Here is a 24,612-nt window from a genome sequence, read left to right as displayed (position 1 = left end):
ATACCCCTCTGTCCTCTCATCACGTCAAAAAGTCACTCACATCACAATGTATTCATCTCCATCATTCGTCAGTGTATTTACATCTGCCACTCCAGCGAGTTGCCGACGCTCCAGTACTCCGACTCCCCATTCTCGTTCTTGTGCTCGTCCTGAATGAGATTGACCTTGACATGTTCCTGTTGGGCTGCCCAAGAGACCAACGCCTTCAGCTTCATCTCTTGATTGCGCTTGGAAACGCCAAGGAGGAACTCTCCCTCATCTTCCTTGCGGATCTTCACCGTGAACAGTTTGTTCACGCATTCGCAGTATACCGCGAAAGACAAAAAACCCTTGTCGGTCACTCTGGCTCCCCTCACCACCCCTGAAACAACAAGGTACGGCTCTTCAATGTCGGGAACGATGTACTCAGACATGACCAACATCGGGCCGGACTGCGACGCTGTAGGAAACTCTTGTGCTGGTGTCCCCTGCGACACAGGCGACACTGATGGTCCCTGCGACACGGGAGACACTGATGGTCCCTGCGACACGGGAGACACTGGTGGCGGCTGCGACACTTGAGGTCTGCTGAAAGGCGTGCGCGACATGGGAGATTCGGATTTGAGTTTCTTTCGAACTGGAATCTCATGGGGTATGACGGGTTGCTCCGAATCATCTTCACGGGCACGGGGTGAAACATCCCTGGACCTGATATCTCTATTGGTTAAAGTCCCTTGAGACAGATGACTCAAGAGGTCAGGCTCGGGTCTAAGGGGAGTGGGGGAAGTCATTCTGGGCTGGCCACTTGGAGGAGGCTTATTCTGCCCGGTCTCGGACTTGTCATGTGAAAAGGGCGAATCCGGCTTGGCCGAGCTTTCAGGTGATCCGCAAACGGCATTGACAAGATCATTTATGGCGTCGTCGCCCATTTCTTCTGTCTCAGAATGTTGCGAGTCGAGATTTGTTTCCGATTGAAGCTCAAAAGATTCAGGGGTGGAATATGCCGGAGTTTCAGGAGAGTCCTCCACCTGCTCTGACTCGCTGTCATCATCGGATCTCTGGACCTTCTTGGATGGCACAATGTTCACCTCATTGTCTTCTGAAGGCGCATCCGTATCTGCTTTTTTGCTCTTGCCACTCAGTCTGGCCTTCAACGATTCCAGTTCTTTGCCCTCCACTGGATCAATGGAGGTTCGGTCAGTCATTTTCGCAAACAGCTTCCTCGAGCTCTTGTCATATGACTTGAATCTCACGTGGCTGAGTTCCACGTGGCATGAGTACTTCTCTCTGCATCTCTGTCTCATTTCGTCCTCGAATTTGTAAGCTCCCAACTGGACCTTCCAGCCTGGGGCGTCAGTGAGTTGGAATACGTCGGTATCCAGCTCGCTGATCTTGCCCTTGATTGTCGTCAATCTGCTCGTGTCGAACTTTTTGCTCACTTCTTCGAGACTCATGGAGAACGACATGACAGCTGCTGCATCTCCGTCCCAGCCAGATCTGGGGTCCTGCTTCCAGTCATCGATCAGAATGGATATGTATTTGTAGACGGGGTGACTAGAGATGTATTCTGCTGGAGGTTCGTGGGCAGGATACTTGTTGTATGACTTCAAGTTCTGGTTGTAGAACACGACCTTGGAGACGTGTTTCTTGCTGTATAGAACGGGGTTTCCCTTCTGGTAGCCCGTCTTTTTGTTGAAGTTTGTCAGCACCACTACATCACCGACTTGTGGGGTTTCTGTAGGGTGCCATTCGCCTGGGTTTCTGTCAAAGTTGGCCACCACGTCGAAGTCGGTTTCCGACCGGTCGCAAATGGTTAGGTCGGTGAGAGAAATCAGACCCGGCGGGTTGGCCAGCACACGAGCAATGACATTGACCATTGAGTTGTTTTTCAACATGTGGAGCTCTCTGAGCGTCCTGAATCCTGGTGGTGGGGTGGTCATGAGAGGTTGGCGTCGTGGGGGAAAAGGGGGCGATGCGGCGGCTATTTTTGCGTCCGACAAGTGTTTTCGCGCGTAAATGTCAATTTGTCGCGTCGCAACTACCCTGGTCGCGTGATTTGCACGTTTTCAAACGTCTAAAAGTCGTGTCTAATATGTGGTGGAGTGCGTCTGAGCTGTAGTGATTATATGATTTTCGCGATTTGGGTTTGATTAGGTAATACAGTAGGGTAATACCTGGCTATTTTCTTAGTCATGAGAGGAACCAGTTTGGTCGTTGACGAAATGTCTGTCCTCTCGATGTGTATCAGCTGTCTAGAATCTCTTGATGGTGTATAACACATCTTTTGGTGTATGGCACAACTTCTGGTGGAACTATGGGAACGTCCAAGTAGTTCATTAACTATATCTTCGCAGTCATTCTTGTATCTTCAATACAATGCAGCTGAATCGGGATCTGGGCACAAGTGAGAGATATAGAGCAGGATATCGTGTTTCAGGCAGCGATTTGTATGCTTGTACAAGTTTTTGCATCTCCTGGAATGCGGCTGTGGCCGTGGCATGGGCTTGTAGTGTGGTAGGAGGGTTTAGTTGGGTTTAGTTGATATCGATGAGTAGGTCCAACTACACGCTGAGTGGAACTGAAATGAGCAAGGCGAAGATAATACAGTCATTTCGAGACCAAAGAGTCGAATAAGTATAGAGAGGGAATCTGTATAATATCCAGGTTGTCCGTAAAGTACATACAAAAGAATTCTATTGCGGCTTGGGATCTTGGAGAGCTCGACACTACCAGTATGCCGTCCAGTATGTACATACATACGCCGTTGAAGGGCTTTGCGGGAGAAAACCGCGTGTGTCTCTTCAATCTAACTTTTGTATTGATTAAAATCCTCAATCTCGGCCCAGATCTTTCTACTTCGTCCACATGATTGTTTGGCCATTGTATTCTCAACCATTGAGCTCTAGACTCCAATAAAGCTGGTTTGAAGAAGTTCTGACAACATGAGAGTGATCAAACCAGCTATTGGTGGGATATAAAATGCCCAGTTACTCGTCAGAAGACCATAAAGGTCATAAAATTGATGGCCATGTTACTCAGCAGAGTGCGGATATATCTCATCCAACGCTTTTTATTCCCAACAGAGTTGGTTTCTTGGTCTAGTTGGTCATGGCATCTGCTTAACACGCAGAACGTCGGCAGTTCGATCCTGCCAGAAATCATTTTTTCCCTTTCCTCGTCATGACGAGACGAGGAGATGAGGGAAGGATATTTTCTTTTTTGTTTCTCTTATATTCCCCCTTCTTAGTAAGCCCCCTGGTGTTTCTTTTGGCGACCCTGAAGGTCAGACTTTCATCAGAGTCGTGTTTCACATGGCCGCCTTAACTGGAGCTGCGCGCCAGATAGAGATCTCGAATATTAGAGTTTTATGTACGACGCGAAAAGGGGTCGTTTTTGGCGGCATTCGAGAGCCTGAAATGGGCCAAAATTTCGACAGTAGGCCATTGGCATCTATGAGAGTGTCTTGTAGAAATTTCGGCTCTTTCTCTCGTTTTTTCCGCCTTCTACACTCTCAAACTCGCTCCGAAACTTTGAAGTTTATCATATGCGAGGCGCTGATATCCGAAGAGCAAACCACTCTCACTCTTACAGCCACGATACTACAGGTACAGTCTGGTGGCCGATCCGATACACCACCGACGAAGACGACCGACTGAATTGACACAGACACTTGACACTGACACAATCACAAACACGAAGGCATATCAAGTGAACAACTTGCAAGTGCCGAACTCACACACTCAAATCGTCTCCAACCAGTCTGCTTCAACGACACATTATCATGTCAAGACCACCAAAAACAACAATTGCTCTGGATATCCCTGCCGGATGGCTTGTCGGCATTGATCTCTACTACTTCACTTCAACTCCCACTTTTAAAGGCATCAAATCAATCCCCCCCGGACGAACGCACATCTTGCACTGGGGCCAGGACGAAACCAGTGTCCGAAACGGAGTGGTGTTCGAGGCCAAGGAAGGAGAGGTGCTCATTTTCAAATGGGACTCCAAAAAGGAAGAAATGCTGACAAACCAGACCATTGATATCGCCGAAGCACTCTCCATTGTCCCCGAACAGTACCCCTACATGCTGGCATTCGATACCATCAGTGAGGAGCACCATACCGCCGAGTCGGCAGACTTCGCGACACTGACAAATCACGTGACCCAGAGCGTGGTCTCCAGCGTCATTGCTCCCGACGTTGTCGTTTCTTCCACCACTGCGACTGCCCAGGAGGCTGGTGTGTTGAAGGGAGCTCTTCAAAAGTCCAAGGAACAGAGAGACAAGCGTCATGCCTCTCCCGTTGCGGAATCTGATGTGTCCTCATCGACAAAGAAGGATGCGTCGCACGATATTCCTGCCGATGAGATGAACAATATCACTCCTGGATTTGAGAATCTTGACAAGGAGCCCACTCTCAACTTCCCCGCTCTTACCCCCGATCACACCTGGAGACCTGGATCTACAGGCCGAGAACGGACTCTTGACTCGCTCGATTCGTCATGGTACATTGAGAATGTGCTTCTAAAAGACTCGTCGTCCTCGTCATTACTGGGTTATCTTCAATTGTCGTTTCTACTGTGTCTGGTTCTGAGCAATTACTCTTCTTCCATCACCTGGAGAGACTATATCAAGATTCTGTGCAAGGGCGAGGAGCTGAGTTCCAAGAACCCCGATCTTTACGTCCAGTTCTTTGACATTCTCGTCCATCAGCTAACTGTCGCTCCTGCGGAGTATCTTGACGGTCTTCTCGAGCTTTCTGCTCTCATGGAGCCTCTCGGCAACTTGAAAGAGATTATCTTTGAGGGCCAGCGAGGTTTCAACAACGAGGAGGACGCCGTTAATCCCAGACTAAAGAGAGGTTTTGACAAGCTGGAGGGAGAGCTGGAGAAGATGGGCTACAAACTGCAGAAGCCGGAGGAAGATTAGATCCTGCCATAGACAATAGATTATTAGATAGTTTTTGGGTGACGTTGAATGGATTCGATGGATTCGAAGTGCCGTTTTGTACTATTGTCATTTTCAGACATTCATTGACAATAGTGCTAAATCTGACTGTGTGTATATGGATGTGTCCACGTTTCTGTATAGAAATGGGTGATGATGGGCCATTCAAGTACAGTTCAACAATAGCAAGCGCTTCGCAACGCGATTTTCAGTATTAGCATTATTAAAACACTTTGGTCGCAGATATATCACTACTGTCGCCCGTTCTAAGATTTATAGATGATTGTAAGTCAGATAAATAAATTGGAAAGGTCCATCAACAACACCGTGAGATCCTGTTGAGCCTTTATTTTGAGAATTGCAATCTCCAGAAGGTCAGGTATATCATACAATAGTGCAATGTCAACTAGATCTGCCGCATGTGGAAACTCCAGCTTCAGGTCCTGTTCGTAGAATAATCGAGCCATGACTTCGCGAGTGGGTGTTGAGCATTGTAGTGTTACCCAGTTTTGACTGGCCTCCTTCATATCAGAACCAACGGCGGCTTTTAAAAGGGGCTCCAATTCGGACCCGCGACAGGTTTGACTCTTTTTCAATGGACTTCCTTAACAGAAGTAACCCCCCTTCCCGAGTAGAACTTCTTCGGTGTTGATCTCTTGCCGCAGTCGGTATCGAACAGGCATAGTCAACTCCCTCGTTAACGCCAAAAATAGAAGTTGAGCTTCATAAAACTTCAAGAATACGTCAAACCATCCATCGGAGCTTTCATTGGACCCTCGAATGCGAAATTGAATCTTTCAACGTTTTCAAGTGTGCACTCGCCATAGAGCTTGCTGATTTTGTTTTCAAAAACTGCTCTGCAGTGCATGGCTTCTTGTTTCCAAAGCTGTATTCGGCGGGCATGATGATATGTGTCGGCCATGTCGGGCATGTCGTTCATGTCGGCCATGTCGTTGAGCTGTGTTTGCCATCACGCTACTGGAACGTTATAGCCATTTCTGAGCTCATACTTCCCCAGTGGTGATGAAATCTGATCAGCTGATGAATAAACAAAACTTGAGACGCTCGAAAGATCCTCGAGGCTCGCCGGGCTGCCTCGCACTCCCCATATCGTGCTGTACACTCACTTGGGCATTGTATTCAAAACACCTCGTTGTAAAGCAGGAAAAGAATATCCACCCTCGTAAACCAGGATGGGGTTTCTCTTTCTCGCCTGATCTCGCGCCTTGTTCAGCTCCTCCTTGCTCTTGAACAGCTCTCGATGACTGTCCCAGTCGATAAACTGGACCGTGGCCTTTGGGAGGTCGGAAACAACAAAGAACCGGTTATCCCAGAGACTCACACGACCGGGAGTTAGCTGGACCACGTGATCGGAAGGTCGTCGAGGCACCTCGCGCGACAGCTGCCATTTGTCGTTTCTGAGGGAGAAGTCGACTCCGGCAAGGTTGAACTTGTTGCCTGCTTCAAACCGTCCAGTCAAGCCTCGCAGTCTGTGCAGCCTTAGAGACAGATCTGGCAACGGAGATAGCGGAGAAAGAATGTTTCTCAATACTAGTTGAAGCGTATCATGTGGCAGTTTGGTCAGAACCCCTTTCACTTGTTCCTCAGAGAGAGTAATAGTTCCATCTGGCGATTGAGAAGCAGCTAGCAATCTGGAAGATACCTCGGAAGCCTCCGTTTCGCACTTTATCCGATACCCATTGAGCTTCTCCAGCAGTCTCAATACATTGGATGCCTGGAACTCCTCCGGAATCAGTTCCGGGTACTCGTAATACATCTTTCTCACCAGGTTTCGTTCTGCAATCTCCACGTTTTGGTTGGTAGGGTCTTCGAACCAGGGGATGTTGTTCTTAACAAGCACATTTCGTAAATGGGACTTTGTTAGACCCAGTAACGGTCTCATTAGCTTCCATCCAGACGCCAATTCCGTCCTTGAATGCTGTTTCAGCGCAATACCACCTCCTCCCCAGGTATAAGGATTAAACGAGACTCGTGGCTGGATTCCTGCAAGTCCAAATAATCCACTTCCTCTAAGCATACGTACCACGAATGTCTCTATACAATCGTCTTGGGTATGTGCCGTGACGACTGTAGAAACTCCGTCATCATTCATGGCCGCAATGAGTTTCGAATAACGCGCCTGTCGCATTGAAAGTTCTTTTGTGTCGTTCAAAGCGTCCAATTTGAGAATCCGATGGTTTATACCTAGTCTAGAGACGATTTCGTGAACGTTTTGGGCCTCCGAAGACGATTCACTCCGTACCCCGTGATCCACGGTGTATGCTGTGGTTTTCTCGCTCAAACCGGGTGTTTGTGATATCATGTAGGCCAGTGCCATTGAGTCGGACCCTCCGCTGACCGCCAGAGCGAGTCTGGGAAGTTTTGTGAGGGTGTTCAAAGGCATGACTGGGGATGTTGGGTATTGCGCAAAAGTGGGTATCTTAGGCCGGTCTTTCGACTTGGAACGATATTTTCGACTAATTTGGTCTGATTTTTTTGCAATTTCCAATCTTTAGAAGAAATATGTTGGAAATATGACGGAATATGACGGAAATATGATGTTGTTCTGATGTGTACGGTGAAACTTGAAATTATGGGGAACTCTAAAATAATGAAAAATCACGATTTTTTTTTTTTCAGTGGTGATTTAAAGTTGAGATGAAAATAACGACCAAAACAGAGAACATTCTGGAAGACTTGAAATGGCGCTGAAGAGCTGGAAACAGAGAAGTCAGCTCAAATCTGCCTGCAAATTTTCATGATTGGTTTTTCTGGACAAAATCGACTGTTTTTAAGCCAAATAACACTACAAGTACGTACTGGAGAAATCCAATCTGGACTTGATACATAAACATCATTTAGGAAGTCTAAGAAGGGGGGATATAACGTCACGTGATCAAATCATGCGATCCACCAGATCCGATTGACGAGGTCGAGGAAGATGGTATAACTCGTCCGATTCGCGATTTGCGGTTATTTCCTTGAAATACCACCTGACCGGGTTCGAACTGGCGACCCATCCTCCTCGTAGAGTTCACTTACATAAGCAAGATGATGCACGCCTGAACACACAATCCAGGAGTGCACTGACCAACACACAACTACACACAATGCGAATGGTGAGTAATGGGCTGGACAGGAGGTTTTAGAGACGCATTTGCGGACAGAATTTGTTGTTACAATGCAGATGCGGTTCAGAATGGACCATCGCCAGTTGCTGGGGCGGTGTGGCAATCAGTGACACATCCGTGATTGGTCTTTGATCTGATCTTGAGAGGAGGGCAATTATGAGTGAAGGTCTGGTTGGTTGTTTAAAATTGAATCTCCGTGGTATGAGACTAGGTGGTATACAAATTCAAGCATACCAACAGCCAACCAGGGATACGACCTCACCGAGTACCGTAGAGCTGAGAGATGTGGTTGAGATCGATTGATCATCCTGTAATGAAGTCAGATGTGCCCATAATTGCAACTGGGACCGCAGAAAGGAACAGATCGAGATGGAGGCCACAAATTGATGTATTAGCCGGGGTACATCTGCTTGCCGTGTCCATGTTGATCGCTGACTTACCAGAAACCAGAAATCCATCTGCGTTCGACCCGTTTGGCTGTATGCCTGAACCACTGGTAATCGTGCGCAGTTAAGGGCTCGTTTACACTTATCTGAGTCTGCTGGCGAATCCATCCAGTACTAACCCAGCTCGACGAAGGAACCGAGGTCAAGGACGTGGAAGTTCTGAGGGAGGACCAGGACCGAATTAACCGCTTCTCTTCTCTCAACACCCAGATGGACCATCTTGAGGACGATGAGAAGGAGTCGTCGACCAGCAAAGAGTACCTGGACGATCTGATCATGGAGATGGAGCTGATGGACGAGGACGAGACCGTCAAGTTCAAGATTGGCGACGCCTTTGTGGACATTCCCCAGAGTGAAGCCATGGTGCGACTAGAGAAGCAGCAGGAGGAAGTGGACGCCAAGCTCGACAAGACCCAGAGCAGGATGGCCGAGATTCGAGACGAGATGGAGGAGCTCAAGAAGCATTTGTATGCCAAGTTTGGCAACTCCATTTCTCTTGAGAGATAGGCTCCAGGGGATAGTTGGATGATGTATTTGATAGATGGTTGATTGTGGGTTGTGTAGATTGTGGAATTACATGAGGCTGAAAAGGCTGGATACGGCTGGATTCGGCTGGATGTGGCTGTCATCGACGTGGTGGAGGAGGATTGAAATAATCATGTTATTAATAGGATAAGTAGATTAATGTAGTCATTTTTTTCTTCTTTTTTTTCTTCTAATTTTTCTAATTTTTTTAATTTTTAATTTTCTAGTTTTTCTATTTTTTAATTTTCTATTTTTTCTATTTTTTTTTTTTCAATTTTACCCCACATGAGCCTCAGTCAAATCATGCACATGCCGCATCGGAAATGCAGAATACAGCCGAACTGAACCTCATGTTGGGCCCCACGAGCTTTTGACACCGATTATCAACTTCCGAAACATGCTGAAATGGCACAAATACGGCTGAAATCGACTCCAATGTCTCCAAAATCCCGACACGCGCCAAAACTCACGACCCAAGAGCTTTTTATGGCAGCGGAAAGAAGACGAGTTTTGTGGATCAAGTCTGATGACCAAGGAGCAGGAGCAGGAAAAGTGGTGAAGAGGAGCAGCAGGAGGGAAAAACGGTTGGACTTGGAGAAACTGTCAAAGACCGGGCTCATTGAGACTCACGTGGAAGAATTGGGTGCATTTGATCGAGGGTCCGAGAATGTGACTGGAGAACCACCGCTAGGCACCATGAGGACCAAGCAGCAGGAGAAAGATACATCTATCATTGCCGAGCACAAAGTGTCCAAATTCGCCTTAGGCCACACAACTGATACCTCTGTCGGGGAAGGTGCTGATCCAAGTACTGATACTATTGGTGGTACGGCCAAGGTCAAAATAGAGGAGGATACCAATCTCGATACAATAACCACAGCTGAGATCAACAGAGAGTCCGCATTATTGACTTCAAAGGTCGCTGCTAAGAGATTGGTAGCCGTGGATTACAACCACGTTCCCTTTTTTCCAGAGGAAGGAGCTCTCGCCAAGACGTTTCTAAAGGAAGATGGTCACAGCAGGCAGTTCTTCATTGTGACTCCTTGGTCAGAAGCCTCCGTCAGAATCCACACCAATCTCAGATCCCTTATTGCTTCAGCTGGAGGAGTAGTTGTCGATGAGCCCAATAAAGACACATTCAACATCACCTATGACCAAAATACTGTGATTCCCGAGTCCTACAGCTGCTTCAACAATTGGTACACTCCGGATCTCGTGTTCAGATGCACAGATTGCATGTCTTTCGACGAGGATATCGTTTCTTCCGAGATTATTGGAGCTCCTAATTTCGATTCCAAGCAGAAGAAAGAGACAGGGGCCGTGTGCACTGACTTGCCGACTTTGGAGTGGGATTCTGACGACCTGTGTGAGCCACGACATCTCTTGCCTCTCCTGGGGACCAGCGACAGGAGAGTGAAGCGGTTGCAAAAGAGACTACCCCTGTGCGATTGGAATCAGAGCAGAAAAAGGTCGAAAAACAGCCCAGATCAAGCTATGGCCACCATGGAACGCCGTGTCGACTATCCATGGACTCCTGAATACACAACCCAGACTTTTGAAAGAGATCTGCCTCGAAATCGCGAGATCTGGAACTACCACAGGTACAATGATGACATCAACGACCTTCTTGGCGTAGTTTCCAAAGCAAACACCAGGAAGGATGTCATCAAGGTGTATGATTTATACTGTGGAAAACTTGACAAGGTGGTTACCTTTTTACACAAGACTGAAGCGCTGGACGAGAAGATGAGACTGGAACGGCTCAAGGCAGACGAGGAGGCATGGTCTGAGAACGACGACGCATATTTGAAGAGCGACAACTCGCAATTGTTGCAAAAGTTCACTCGGCGGCAGATTATCAGAAGGAGAAAGTTTCTGAAGACGAAGAAACAGGCCAAATACGTTGAAGACTGGGTTGACAAGTATGGATGTTACTTTGGAGGAAAAGCTACAAGTACAAGTTCACAGAACAGATAGAATTGCATTTTAATTAGGAGGAGAGATTAAGTCACGTGGTTGAAATTAAATGAGTCACGTGTGCACTGTATATTATTAAAAAAAACTCGTTCAGTTTTTCCATGTAAAAAAAAAACAGACGACCTCGGAGAGGGTCGAACTCTCGATCTTACGATGGCGGCCCTTTAGGTTGACTAACAGTTCGTACGCCTTAACCAACCTTGGCCACGAAGTCTGAAGCGTTACGTGGGGGAAATTAGGAGACATTAATTGGGAATCCTGATGACTAATACGGTGAATGAAAAACTGGTTTGACAGAATTGTGGGGTTTGAAACCTGTTTACAATGGACTGGGAAGCATTGAAACACTTTTTATTACCAATTAGTAATCTCTATATCTGTTTAATGAGACCTATAATGAAGTCGAAAGGTCTAAGGTTCGGGAGTCTAGTTTTATGTTCCCTAATTTAGTTGGGAATTGTTGGGAATATTTTGTTTTAGACGGAGAATAGTATCTAAATGTTCGCATTGACCAAACTTTTTACTTGGATTCTTAAGTAAAATATCATTATCGTGAGTAAATCCTGACTAGAGTGCAGTAACTACAAAAAAAAACAAAGAAAAACAAAAAGGCCCTCTATCTGTAAATACTGCGGTATTTGAAAACAGTATTTGACCAAAAAGATTGGACCGGAAAATGGAGGACTCGAGGATACCCTGCTGTTGGTGTGAAGGCTGCGGTAGAGGTATGTTTGAACGAGGTCTATCGCTCTGATCCGTCCATATCACCAGTCGTGAAGTTCAATTGGGGGATTATCATGAACAGAGGGGCTCGGGAAGTCGTCGGATCACAGTTTGTTCCAATTACACATCTCAGAGTGGGTCTCAGGGTCAGTCTTAGTGAGTCTTAGTGAGTCTTAGTGATTCTTGGAGTGAGTATCATAGTTGCCAAAGACAACCAAAACGAGGGTCAAGGGGAGAAATTGATATAAAATCATTTGGAAAATCACTGGGGTTCTCCACCGTCTCTTATCATTGCCGACAAGACCTTCCGTTCGCGATTTACCACTGGTAGACCACGGCAGAAGCACACCTGTGAACCACAGTCTAGATCGAGATCGATAAATCCGTTCTAGGGGGGTGGATGTAAGATATCTCCGTGCATGTAAGACATCTCTGTGGATACTGGCTTGTGGCCTGTGACCTGCTCAACGACAAGGAACTATTGAGCTGAAGAAGTCCATACATATGTCACGGTGATGATATACTGGAGGAAAAGAGATGGTACGACGGAGGAACTGTTGGCTTCCGGTTGAAACTAATGGTTACTTGTTAGATCTCCGTGGGTTCCAAGTCAGGTTCTCTGGATCCATCGTCGTAAGTACAGACTTGGAATTGGTGACGCTTGTGGGTCTTTGCTGATTGGCGTCACACAGGCGTTACACGCAGTCGAGCTGGATCTTTCAGACAAGAATATATTATATGAAGGAGTAGTCCCTTGAGTCCCTACAGTACGTGTACACAATACATACAGTCCTCTATCGCTGGTACATACAATACTCTACCACTGACCAGCCCTATCTACAGTAAGTACCCAACTCAACATTCATTGATTGTATTGCTGGGTCGTCGTTTGTACACAAGCTGCCAGAGCGACTTGTTGTTTGATCACACAATGGATCTTCCATTCTTACTGGACACTTTTCGACTGAGAAACATGCCCTGGGTGCTCTGAAGGATGATGATGCGGTTTTGGCATGAAGATGGACTTTTGGCATTGTCAAAACCGCACCAAAGTCAGCCCAATTCGCGCTGTGTTGCAATTCAAGCCAACTCCCGAGGAGATTCTGTTTGGACAAGAGTCATCATGGTTAATAGGGAGGAATGTGAAACGAGTGGTTAGGCCAGTGCCTCCGAGGACAGTACAAAGGGGTTATAGATGTATTTTTGTGTGTAATGAGAGCGGTAAAAGCCGACTAAGTGGTCATTGGGTATGGAGGTGACATATTCGACTGAAACAATGGGCATTTGAGCATCATATCTCTGGGTCAATAGTTCGGTTGTTCTCCGTTTTTCCCGGTTTTTTTCCGGTTTTTTCACCGTCACGGTTGAAACGCGTCAAAGTTACTTTACATAATCGACGCGTCGTGATATGGTTACAGTACGTACTGTACATACTGCCTACTAAACGTGCTACAGTACAGTACCATTGATCTCATGGCTGATAATCAAGAGATGGCAGAAACGCGAGAGACACGAAATACGACGGATACGACAATGACGAGGACGAGAACGACAAGAACGAGAACTACAAGAACGGGAACGACAAGAACGAAAAAACAGACCAAAACACCAAAGAACCCGAAACCAATCGGGGGAAAACGGACAGAATGCACCAGAGAGGATTTTGAGGACGAAATAAAAGACAGGATTGTCGCCCAATGCTCACTCAAAGACGTGGGAATCTTCTACATTGTTCTTTGCGAGAGAAAAGGCCCCGGCTGGCTCAGTGTATGTCTGCAGTTCTACAACGACGAAGAAGGAGTGGTGCATCGATCCGGAGTACTGGGTTGGTGGAGAAGAAAACCAAAAACGGGCGCCACCTGTTTCGCCATTGACCAAAACACCTTTCTTTTTGACAGCACGTTGCTCTTACTGGACGCCAATTGGGAGACCTGTTCCTCACGCCGATTCAGCGCACAGACCAGATTGGGCATGGCCCACTTTCTCACCAAGCAGACCTCGGTTCACTCCACGGGACTGTCTCGCATCAGAAATACCGCGGGCTCGGATTTCAAGCTCATGAGCGAAGAGGGAGAGACCGTGGAGGTCCACAAGGCCGTTTTGCAGGGAGTATGGCCTTTCTTTCGAGATATGCTGCGTGTGAAGCAGGAAAACGAACCTCAGCATCGGATCAAGTTGCCCATGCCCAAAAGCACGCTTGACGTGCTGATGAGCTATCTGTACGGAGAAGAGCTGCAAATGGAGTTTCACGATGCCGCCAATCTCATTCTCAATGCGCGAATGTACAATCTGCCCGAGCTGCTGGAGTTGGCCAAAACCAAGGTCAAGAGTGAACCCATGGACTTTCAGCAAGCGCTGTTATTGTGGCAGAAGAGCTTCAGGGCACAGGATGAACAGGTCCGAGACCACGCTTCCGCCAGAATCCAGCAGCTTATGCCTGCGGTGGACGATTTCAAGCGCGAGATACAGCATCTTGAGAAGGATGAACTGGTCGCGTTGTTTTCTGATGTCTCGGTCGCCATGGCTGGTAAGATGAGGGCTGAGTAGGGTTCAGATTCTTCAGGCAGGGGCTGCCGGAAGTAATTATGCCCGAACTGACACAATCCCAAGATGGTTAGACGCAGTTCGACGCAGAAAACGTTACCCAACAGCCTCAATCTCTCAGCCTAGGGGGAGATGAAGAGTTGTTGAAAATTCCAAATGGAACCTGCAGTTCAAATGATCGAGAGATCAGAAGTGGATCCGTCAGGTACAGTACATACTGTACTATCGTTCATCATGTCTGAACCGACCACCTCACATGCTTGATTCTTTTTCTGGAGTCGACAGTAACTGCGGGTCCCACGTAGTCGCATCGCTATCAGAATGAAGAGATCAGGTGGAGCAGGTGTTTATCTCAAGCGGCTACCGGCAACCTGCAGAGTTCGACTGCGCTTCTTCCCGAACAATGTAGGATGTTTCTGAGTGGTATGAGTATATAGAGAGGCCATAAATATATACAACATAATCCAGACTGATGCAATAGCCAGTGTTAGTGTACTTTTATGAGCGTATAGGCGAGACGTAGATGGTTAGCGGCCTACGATGTTTCAAATTGTCACGATCAAGTAGAAAACAAGACCCATGATCATTGTGAAGTTGTCACTGGGGTCATTCTCACTCAAGATAGGCGAGAAGGGAGTTCAAAACTGACGAGATCACTGCTTGGGAACCTCCTGCAAGCCACCTCCTTTCGGCTGGTCTTAGCGATGTTCTGCTTGTACACCCCAGCCTACCAGGGACCAATACTGGTGATGTTTCTCTCCAATTCTGCCGTGAATGGTCGGGTGTGATCAGCAAATTAGCAACACGGATGAGAAATGTTTACTAAAGTGATCGAGCGTTGTATCTACCGTACCAAGCAGCTGTTAGGGATTGTGTGTATACTTCCTCGTTGTATCGTCAATATGGAGCCTGAGATCAAGTGCTACAGTGCACCATGAACACAGCTTGTGCAATTGTTCATACCCACGGAAACAAACCCCTTTGGTGTAGTTAACTATTATATACACATGTCTCGTACTGTACATACCGTTCTTTACTGCATCGTTGTATGTTTGGTGTATGGAGAGAATGTGTCTAACATGGACCGCCAAAAACAAGGAGGATCTGGCCTGCTGGCCACGGCTTGCGTTTGTGACTCATATCTGGAGTATTATCAATGGCTCTTGATCCAGAGGGGCCGATGAGAAGTCTAGTGATGGAGACGATCCAGTCCATGTCTTGAAGGAGAGAGAACACTGAATTCCAGGACAGCGATGAAGGGTGATGACGCAGCTATGAAGTGACGAAGCTGTGAGATGACAAAGCTGTGAGATGACGGACAATGTAGAGGGTCTATCCAGTGGGCGCCTGGACTCGAATGGCGGTACAGTACTATGCTATGTACACTACAGGATGTACACACAGCATATCCATTAAATTACCAATTACTCCTCGTAAGGTAGTCCGTGCCAAGGTAAACGGCCCTTTGCAAACAATCTTGTGGATACGAAGCCCGTCTGGACTCACAAACATCTTGTGCGACTTGCACCAGATGTACTCGTCTAGGGGGACGGTAGGCGGTCGGTATGCGTTCCGGGACATGTTATGGATTATGGCGAGTGATCTGGACGATGGACAGCCAATGGGGTATATATATGTGCGATTAGGGCCAGAATGACAACTCTTCGACCACAGAAGCCCCAAAAGGCCTGATCCACTGAATAATATCAGAAGGAATGGCTGGTCTTCTGATGGGGCTGACTAACATGTACTATCATACAGGTCAGAGTGAGTCTGGGGCAATGTTTACGGTATTATGGATATTGAGGGGTTCTAGAGTCGGTGTCAATCCCTCTAGGAGCTTCAGGTGCAGTATCCGTGATGATGGGCAAGAATTGATGGAGACATCTTGGTTCGACAGTTATATACATTAGTGGAGTTTTGTTGGGGAGTTGTTAAGAGCCTTTGCTTCTAAACAAATATTGCCAACTAAGGGTAATGATAGTAGAAGAGTATTACCGCCAATCAAGCTAGATCTACACCCACTACTTCACGCAATGGTTCGTTACAGCGAGGCCAGAACCAGTGAAAATAGCGGGATTACCAGCCGACTAAATTGAGGGGCCATTGAGGAACCAACCGGTGCTGTGGACTCAACGAACAACTGATGATGTTGACTCAGGCGAACCAGTGCTGTGGACTCAAGCGAACCGGTGCTGTGGACTCAAGGAACGGGTGCTGTGGACTCAAGGAACTGGTGCTGTGGACTGAATTGAACGTCGCAATCGATCGATGGAAATATCTCTGTCGACTACTGTCAACTTGGACGCCTCTAGACTCAATTGAACAAGTTGACTCACTTTTCAGGACTAATCAAAATGTTCTCTACATGTCACAGACTGCCAGAATGGGCCAAAGGCACCACCGCCGGCTCTAGATTAGTCAGAGACCATTGAACGGCATCAAATAACATCTTTGGCACATTTTGACGCGAAAAATGACACTCCTCATCCCATTTTCAAGGTCCCAAAAAGATTCCCCCTCCGTGTCACGTGACTAAATAAATTAATTGGAATATTATTTCAGGATGACAAACTCTAATATTCGGTGATGCGGTTTCAACATTAATGGGTATCTCTGGGGTGGTAAAAATGAGCTCGGAATGGACGGAATTCGGGTAAAGTGACAGGTTTCGAGCCTCTCTCAGTGCAACAACTACGGGGATAATGCTTACTAATGCCAATCAATCGACCAAAATGCGACAAACCAAAAATCTATCATTCCAGGAAAGTAATGCACTATACATACTGTACATAACATACTATAGAAGCCGGCTTGGTCCCGTTGAAGCTGCAATTTAGAAGCAATAGAAAATGTGAAAATATAAATCGATTGAGAGCTTCTAGAATGCTGCCATTGGTCCAAGTTTGACCTCAAAAACCGCAGCTCTATCTCCCTGGAGTGCTACCGAAACCAGATGATCTGCAGACAGCCAGTCCATCTAAACAGTGTCACTGAAGTCCACAAACTAGCCAAAAGTAAATAAAAATAAAAAAACACGAATCAAACGACAAATAAAGGTATTTTGTAGCCATTTTTCCCCATTTTTTCGTCTCTCTGGTTATTTCTACATTTCCCCAATTGCCCAATCCACCATAATTATATTGGTCCGGTTTACCTTGCAGCGGCGCATGATGGCAGGGATTCAGCCAAAGACATATAAACCGGGTTTGTCAGGGTTGAGACTCTTAATCTGCCTTTTTTTTGTTTTTGGAAACCTCTGTTTTTCAGGGGTTTTTCTCTGGTGGCCTCGCGCCATGTAGATGAAAACCCCCCCAAGACTAAACAGTTCTAGAGACAGTTTGTGTGGGAAGGAAGGGCTTTTTTCGTGCGGAGCAGCTGGTAGAGTACTTGAAGAATGTTCTCGGTTCGACTCGACTCGACTCCTCGTCTATCCGCTAAAACTCACCCACTCGCGGTCTTGTATCAGTCTGTGGAGTCACTTGTGGTCTCCTTTGGACCATTATGACCTCGTCCCTCTGATGATTAGAAGCTTGGGCGATGCAGATCGAGGATCCTGGGTGGTAACAAGCCTTTGTGTCAAGACCCGCTAGTCAACACCGGCTTTGAAGTTCTCTAGAAGCTATCTTTGCCAGAACAAAAAAAAAAAGGGGGGCGAATCGTAATACGTGACCCGTTTACATTCCGTCTTCGCTCTCTGGCCAGTCAATCCACTGGGGCTCTGCGGACCAGAAAGGTACCGTATGACGGCACCGATTCATGACCTGATCTTCTCGGGTTAGCCTGATGGAGGAGGAGCATAGCGCGTCTTGTGGTCCTCTCCTCTCCTCTGCAAACCATGGACACTGGGTTAACTAAATGGAGCCTATTGGGCCTTCCAACAAACAAAAAATCCACCAATGAGCCTCCCTTTGGGCTTGAGTGGATTGTCAGACGTGGCAATCTGTCTCTTAAGAGCCAGGGTGGGCTACGAGAAGCTCTACCAATAGAGGTAGAAGCAATCCAAGTCGTACTTGTACTGAAGTACTCCAAGTACTATGGATCATACAGGTGAGCTCGTACGAGATCTCGTTCCATTTAAACATGACAGAGACACATCATGCCCCGACTTCCAAGTCAACTCTGGAGTACATTGTACGATACGGCATAGTCAAATAGATCGAGACTCTCGATCAGCAGTTGGTTTACAAGTACGGGGCCTACGATGAAGCAATCCTAATAGCAATTATCAGAGGGCCCCATATAACTCCAGCACTTGTGGCTTGAATCAGGTAACGTCACTACGCGAGATATTTTTCCCGTACGAAACAACTTCAATAAAAATGACTATATTCCTAATCAGGCACATAACCGTTTCCGACATTGTCGATGTTAGGATTAGAAGCCCTGGTTGGAGTGATTCATAGTACATTATTCAGATACCATTTTATTCATTAGGGGCTACCAATTTTAAGCCTTGAAAATTCCAACATAATATACATCAGGACCATTCGGGGGGGGGCTGCATAGTCTAACTCTAAATGAATTTGAGTTTATGTGTAGAAACCTGGACAACAACCCTGCCCCAGTATATTCTCAAGGTGTGAAGGTACTCTTAGTAAGCAGGTAGGATAATGGAGTGCGTTACCCTATCCCCACAACACTGTACAAAGCTCTCAGCTACAGACTCTAATTCTTCATCTTATTCTTCATTCGCGTTATCTGGATCCGAACGCTCGACGTAACGAGCTCGCTCAGTTGACACTGGTACGTACTTTAGTAGCTACTCGTACTCATATGTCCTGGTACAACTAAATCACGTGATTTCATAGTCACGTGACTCCAAAGACTCACCTGAGGATACCCATTCTTAAAGTGGGGAACCTCCGATTAAGGTTACTCTACATAATGTCGGTAATCTGTTGAGCAAAGTTTCGGAATTAAACAAGGTTAAAATATTTCAATTAATTCTTCACAAACGAAATGAAACACAAACTCTATTGCATGCTCCATTTGTTGGAACAATCTGTATAGAGTTAGTTGAAAGCTAGTGGATCTATGGTCCGTATTATGATCATCTCCAAGAAATCTGTTGAGTAAAATTAAGCTATTAACAAAATGTTGAGTAATCTTAAATGAGGTGCCATAAACTTGCAAGGCCTTAAACTTGTCCGGGAATCAGGCCAGTTTCACGAAGCTTATTTCATCGGGCATAAACTAACGTCGAGATGTATTTCTGGCCTTAGCGTTGATAATGCAGGGGCTAATGAGAAGAAAACTTTATGCACTACTTCGAACCCAAAAAAACAAAAAACGACATCGTCAAATTTGGAGTTGAATGGAGTCGAATTCGCGTTTTATATAGTCCATCTTGATACAGGGAAGTTAGATTGGGGCTGTGGAAGGTGACGAGCGGTGGCAGAGGAGGGGAGTTGGAGTGTGTGAGGGAGAAAGCACTGGAACCCTCGTTCTCACACACATCTGGGTGCGAGGGAGAAAAGTGCTCGAACCTTCTAGTTGTGGTCTTTTCAATCACGTCCTCCAGTGGATGCGAATGGAATGCTGGAGGAGGGATAAGTTACTCAATGGGGATGTTGAGGTTGTGTGGGTGGAATATATAATTTATTTTATTGATTGTTTTGAGCCGTGTTGTTCACTTAGACAGGATCCGAAACATTGCATTATATGTATAAATATGATGTACGTGTCTTGTTTCCAAGTATCAAACAGGAGAGAGAGGTTTGTAATCGTCGCAAGTATCGGAGCAACTGTCGTTTCGACATGGTACTCTCATCTACGGTCCATTCTCGAGGTCACCTACGATGTGTACAGTACCTACAGAGATATCAGCCTCAACACAACTACTCGTATATTCGGGCTTTGGGCCCATTCACACATCGATCTCTGTGAGGACGAAGCTCTGTGACAATAACTTGGGAACTCCTGCAGCAGGTTAAATCTCTTGATGGCGTTGAACTTCGATCTCGTTATGAACCAGCGCAGATGACGCTATTTGCAGCGGGGATCACGTGCTTAGCCATGACGAGGTGTATTTCAATGTGAAATACCTAAGTTGATCAATAAGTGTGTAATGGAACTGAGTTATCCGACTAGATGTTTCTTGTGTGCATTATGAGACGATTTTTGGTTTTTGCGATGACAATTCGGCATCTAAAATTCAGACCATACTCATGCAGATCAGGTTACATATTTAAAACAAAACTTTTTCCTCAATTTGCCATGCCCTCAAAAATGGTGCCATTTGAAAATTTATTCGACAGAGCTCTTAATAGTGTCATTCTAGATACTGAAAATAATAGTTTCCAATCAGCAAGAATCTAATTCAATGGCCAACAGCTCATCACCCACATTAACAAAGTTTCGATTTTATGCGTTCCATTGCATTATCTCAACCTTAACATGTTGGTAGTCGTGATACTTATTCAACATACAGTAATTCAAAAAAAAAAAAAAAAGCATAAGGAATTATATCCTGGGAATATGCATCGTATATATATCTCATATGTTTTCTTCCTATTACCGTAAAACGGCTAACAATACATGCAAAATAAGGTGAAGAGCCAGAACATTATAGATTATATGGGTTGCCACAATTCTCTTTATAATACCCACCTCACCTTATCCTGAAGATGATTTGTGGGCTTTTCTTCTTTCCCCTCCCCTCTTCTCACTTCAGGACATCTACTACATCATTCACGACACTTCTACGACATCATTACGACACATCTTCTACGACTAGGATGAACGGACATCGACCAAGTCCTCTTTAGTCGTTTCAGGTGGGATTTTTGGTGAGTTCTCATAATTTCTAGCTCTTTGTTTCTATGTCACTTCAAGTGAGCAACTAAAGAGAAATGGGCTGATTCCACAGACGACCTTGAATACTCAAGAGCGATACTAACACAGCTGAAGGTAGCCTAGGTCCCCCTCCATTTGGTACATAGCAAGGTGGTTACAGAACCAGGGCCGGACAGGAGATGATGCAGTGTTGGGGTGGTAGAAAGCCCCTCCCAAGGCCCTATAGAGCAGCCTCGAGTTCCATTCCTTGGAGTCAGTGTCGTCTCAGCTTCTTCTGGCAGTTTTTGATAGGGTGAAACGTCGAGAGACTCGATTTAGAAGGGGAGTCCCCATCCTTCTGGTATCTCATTTTCCTTCAAAAGAATGCTCGAGACGGTGGATTCTGCCAAACCTCCGGAAACCGGAATCTCACAGAGATACCAATTTTCTTACCTTTCGACCACACCCCTAGCACCTTACGTGGTCAAGGTCCGACGCTTCTCTCTAGTAATGCAAGTAAGTCTCTGGTGTCCCCCAGGGCTTTTTTTTTCGGGTGTGTGGGTGCCGTGGATTTTCCACTACTTTTTTATTTGCGCGTTAAGCACAACGGAGGACTGGCTGCCCTGATGAGACCAACCCCATGACTACCGCCGAAACACCATCAGTGAGGGCTGCTTGGTTCTTTGACAATAGTCGTATAGTATATATATTATTGAATTATATAGCAATATACGAATTTATACAGTATTAAAGTAGACTTTTCCAAGTTTTTCCCGTCTTAATGATAAGTAATATATTGCCGAATCGGGAAATTTTCATTGATATTGAAAAGTTTATATACTGTGCTCAGTTTATTTGATGCCGGTTTTTCTAATATGCAATAGATTACTTTTTATTCGATCGTTTAGTATATATAGACCTTTAAAGTGTTGGATTGAGTATAGTATAATACACTACAAGTGACAATACTGATCGCTGTACCTGCACTCCATACCTTGACTTCATCTACAATTCAATTGAATTACTCGGGCAAAAATAACTACAGGTGAAGATCTGGGTTGGACTCTATGGTCCATAATGTATTATCCCCAGAGGTTCAGCTCAGTGCTTACATCCTCTTGTTCTATAATCTAAAGGTTCGGCTGGTGTACATCCTCATAGCAAGGTTCCACGCCTACATCCTTCCTGAATGCGAATCTGATCGTTGGATCTCCGACTTATCGAATGGCTCTCACAGGCTTTGCAGCACTTACTGGCTCTTGGATGATAATCTGGCGCATGCAGTGACTCTCATCTCATCTTCTTGTTGCTCATATTGGCTCTGGCTTGATAGCGCTGGCTCTCATTGGCAGAAAGACTTCGCTCTCATTGGCTCATTGGCACTCACTGGCTTATAATGATGGCAGTGGCTCTTATAATTGGTTGGCTCTGGCCTATATCCTCAGAAGGTCTGCTCTCACAGTTCACAGTTTCACCTTTGCGCTGTTGTCATCGTTTCACAGTGTCACTCTTGTGCTGGCATAACTTAACGTGTATCATTCGCTACAACGTTTCCTGCTCTGGTGGCAGGTGTAATTTTACCTTCGTACAGCTCCAGACTGCTTTTCAGCGTAGTCGTAGTGTTTTTTTTCGGCATTTGTCGGCCGGCGGCTCTAGTTCTGGCTTGTTGCGGCTCGGACTGACTCTTTGCTCTGGCGGTTTGGCTGGTTGGGCCCAAACGCTTTGCTCAATGGCGGTCTCTTCAGACGCTTATTCTCAGGCGGAACAAGCTGGATCAGGATCGGATCGTGTGTCAGCTGTTCCCTTAACCGTGATTCCTGGTGTTATGGTACCAAGTCAACAGCAGATAGAGGGGACATGATTATTCAAATGACAGTCCATCACTCCAAAGCATTCAGGAGTTGTTATCCATGCTGATAGTTGCACCCATGGGAGTTACCCATACCTTTGGAGAGCTCATGGACAATGTTTCATGTCCGTCACTGCTTCATATTCACGGAGACAGGATCCTCAAGGGGCTTTCTAAGCCTTCAACTCGTCCGCACCCTGCGTTATTGTAGTGCATGTACCAAGGGGTTTCCTTTCATTCGGCAGCTTCGTAGCTTGCGCTCAGCTCTACGTCTTAGTTACTCGCTCATGCGTTCTTCACGCACGATTTTAATCAGTTTCAACAGTTGTGTCGTATCAGAGGCTTTGCAGCTTCTGCTCAGCAAGTTCTGGATCATTGTCTTGCGACAGGACCAGTAGAGCAGACACCAACGTATTCATGCTGGGAATTTCACCCGTGGTTGCGAACCATCTGAGATAAGGGGCTCCTGAGGTAGATTGCGAATCTTTGCTCGTCACAGTTCCATCCCGTAGATGCATGAAGAGAGGTGTGCTGACTCTCCAACTCGGCAACATAAGTTACGTCATGGTAGGAGAGAAGTTACTGTCTGCTCGCGCAAGACAGGACTACTTCCTTGCTTTCGCTCGGCAGTGGCAGCATCTCTCTGACCGAATCCTCTGCAGATGCTGAGAGACCGGTCGACTTCTGACGGTGGAAAAACTGGGCGATAAAGAGGCCTTTTATATTGTTGATGAGGCCGAATTGGGTTTCAATTCATGGTGTCAGAGGGGCATTAGTGGCAAATAATAGTGTCGATCATTTATTTTAAACGAAAGAGAGAGAGAGAGAGCTCTGTCAAAAATTCGAGAAACGAATCATGGAGATGGAAATTGAGATTATCACATAATAATTTGCATAATATATATTAGGTAATCAAAATGGTAAATATATATCAGCATCTTTTTCTCAGTGTCTTTTGATCCATGAATCTTTCGAGCTATCGAAGGTGGGCTCGGGTTTAATAAGGTTCATCGTATCGAGTAGAAAATTGAACTCTAAATATCCCTTTGTTATGTCAGAATATGAGAACAATTTCGTCACCGGGGATACGTCTACACCGGGCGCAATTGCAGACCTAGCAGTTCTGCTCGGTTAGTTTATCCGATTTAGGTGACAAGAAAAAGTGCAGTGCCCGTAACCATAGATCTTTCTCTTCAAATCCATATTGGAGGGGAACAGAGAACCCTTGATCATCTCATCATGTTCAACCCCTTGAATTTCACCCTTGTAGACAGAGGAGCGTCACCGAGGAGGTGTGACCCTAGCCAGAGGAGAGTCACCTAGGAAGTCTCGACCTAGCCAGAGCCTCCAGTCTCCCGCAGGTTTGTCAGACGAAGGAACACCAGGTTTAGCCGGAGGAATGGCCTATATATGAGATGAAAAAACCGATAGTGGGGCACGGGGAACACAAACCCGTACAGTACAGTAGCCAGGTTTGAACGAAAGAGCTTGAGTACGTCTGGTTTGAGTCACTGGCTAGACATACATGTTGATGTCACGAAGCGAAGTTGAAGGCGCGAAGGTAGACCAGGCAATATCCAGGGTCTCTTGACTGATGCCCAGATCATCCAGGACGTCGGGCATGAACCGCTGGACGTGCGCAATCACATCTTCAGGCGTGGCCACGAAGGGAGTGCTGAATTAAGGATGGTGACAATGACGACAGAGGGTGTTCCA

General features: G+C 46.1%; 8 protein-coding genes, 2 non-coding genes and 1 pseudogene across 10 annotated transcripts; 7 read left to right on the top strand and 4 right to left on the bottom strand.

Moving 5' to 3' along the window:
- Positions 1–77: 77 nt before the first annotated feature.
- Positions 78–1,919, bottom strand: YALI1_A02150g (uncharacterized protein; the record flags this gene model as incomplete). The annotated part of the gene is made up of 1 exon (XM_499665.3): positions 78–1,919. One exon carries the CDS (start codon positions 1,917–1,919, stop codon positions 78–80), a length of 1,842 nt encoding a protein of 613 aa, XP_499665.3.
- A 1,147-nt stretch (positions 1,920–3,066) lies between these two features.
- YALI1_A02138r lies at positions 3,067–3,140 on the top strand. Its single transcript has one exon. It is a non-coding gene; the product is annotated as a tRNA-Val (tRNA).
- A 620-nt stretch (positions 3,141–3,760) lies between these two features.
- On the top strand, positions 3,761–4,906 carry YALI1_A02131g (uncharacterized protein; the record flags this gene model as incomplete). The annotated part of the gene is made up of 1 exon (XM_499664.1): positions 3,761–4,906. The coding sequence occupies one exon, from the start codon at positions 3,761–3,763 to the stop codon at positions 4,904–4,906; it is 1,146 nt and encodes a 381-aa protein (XP_499664.1).
- A 613-nt stretch (positions 4,907–5,519) lies between these two features.
- On the top strand, positions 5,520–5,948 carry YALI1_A02113g (uncharacterized protein; the record flags this gene model as incomplete). Its single annotated transcript, XM_068281612.1, has 2 exons — positions 5,520–5,555; positions 5,610–5,948. The coding sequence occupies 2 exons, from the start codon at positions 5,520–5,522 to the stop codon at positions 5,946–5,948; spliced, it is 375 nt and encodes a 124-aa protein (XP_068137713.1).
- Positions 5,949–6,047: 99 nt separating this feature from the next.
- YALI1_A02096g (uncharacterized protein) lies at positions 6,048–7,328 on the bottom strand (the record flags this gene model as incomplete). Its single annotated transcript, XM_499663.3, has 1 exon — positions 6,048–7,328. The coding sequence occupies one exon, from the start codon at positions 7,326–7,328 to the stop codon at positions 6,048–6,050; it is 1,281 nt and encodes a 426-aa protein (XP_499663.1).
- A 706-nt stretch (positions 7,329–8,034) lies between these two features.
- Positions 8,035–9,008, top strand: YALI1_A02083g (uncharacterized protein; the record flags this gene model as incomplete). The annotated part of the gene is made up of 2 exons (XM_066094076.2): positions 8,035–8,043; positions 8,625–9,008. The coding sequence occupies 2 exons, from the start codon at positions 8,035–8,037 to the stop codon at positions 9,006–9,008; spliced, it is 393 nt and encodes a 130-aa protein (XP_065950148.2).
- A 423-nt stretch (positions 9,009–9,431) lies between these two features.
- Positions 9,432–11,003, top strand: YALI1_A02075g (uncharacterized protein; the record flags this gene model as incomplete). The annotated part of the gene is made up of 1 exon (XM_499661.3): positions 9,432–11,003. The coding sequence occupies one exon, from the start codon at positions 9,432–9,434 to the stop codon at positions 11,001–11,003; it is 1,572 nt and encodes a 523-aa protein (XP_499661.3).
- Positions 11,004–11,122: 119 nt separating this feature from the next.
- Positions 11,123–11,218, bottom strand: YALI1_A02057r. The gene has a single exon. It is a non-coding gene; the product is annotated as a tRNA-Asn (tRNA).
- A 1,981-nt stretch (positions 11,219–13,199) lies between these two features.
- Positions 13,200–14,273, top strand: YALI1_A02037g (uncharacterized protein; the record flags this gene model as incomplete). Its single annotated transcript, XM_499660.3, has 1 exon — positions 13,200–14,273. The coding sequence occupies one exon, from the start codon at positions 13,200–13,202 to the stop codon at positions 14,271–14,273; it is 1,074 nt and encodes a 357-aa protein (XP_499660.3).
- A 167-nt stretch (positions 14,274–14,440) lies between these two features.
- Positions 14,441–14,731, bottom strand: YALI1_A02022g (uncharacterized protein; the record flags this gene model as incomplete). Its single annotated transcript, XM_068281611.1, has 2 exons — positions 14,441–14,583; positions 14,635–14,731. 2 exons carry the CDS (start codon positions 14,729–14,731, stop codon positions 14,441–14,443), a joined length of 240 nt encoding a protein of 79 aa, XP_068137712.1.
- Positions 14,732–22,443: 7,712 nt separating this feature from the next.
- On the top strand, positions 22,444–23,107 carry YALI1_A01945g (Compare to YALI0A01507g, Misc non-coding, similar to uniprot|Q6CGY4 Yarrowia lipolytica YALI0A14927g; annotated as a pseudogene).
- The last annotated feature ends 1,505 nt before the right edge of the window (positions 23,108–24,612 follow it).

This window comes from Yarrowia lipolytica, chromosome 1A (assembly GCF_001761485.1).
Source record: "Yarrowia lipolytica chromosome 1A, complete sequence".
In the NCBI taxonomy this organism is placed as follows: domain Eukaryota; kingdom Fungi; phylum Ascomycota; class Dipodascomycetes; order Dipodascales; genus Yarrowia; species Yarrowia lipolytica.
The sequence above is the reverse complement of the archived record's forward strand: the minus strand, read 5'-3'. Positions and strand labels throughout refer to the sequence as shown.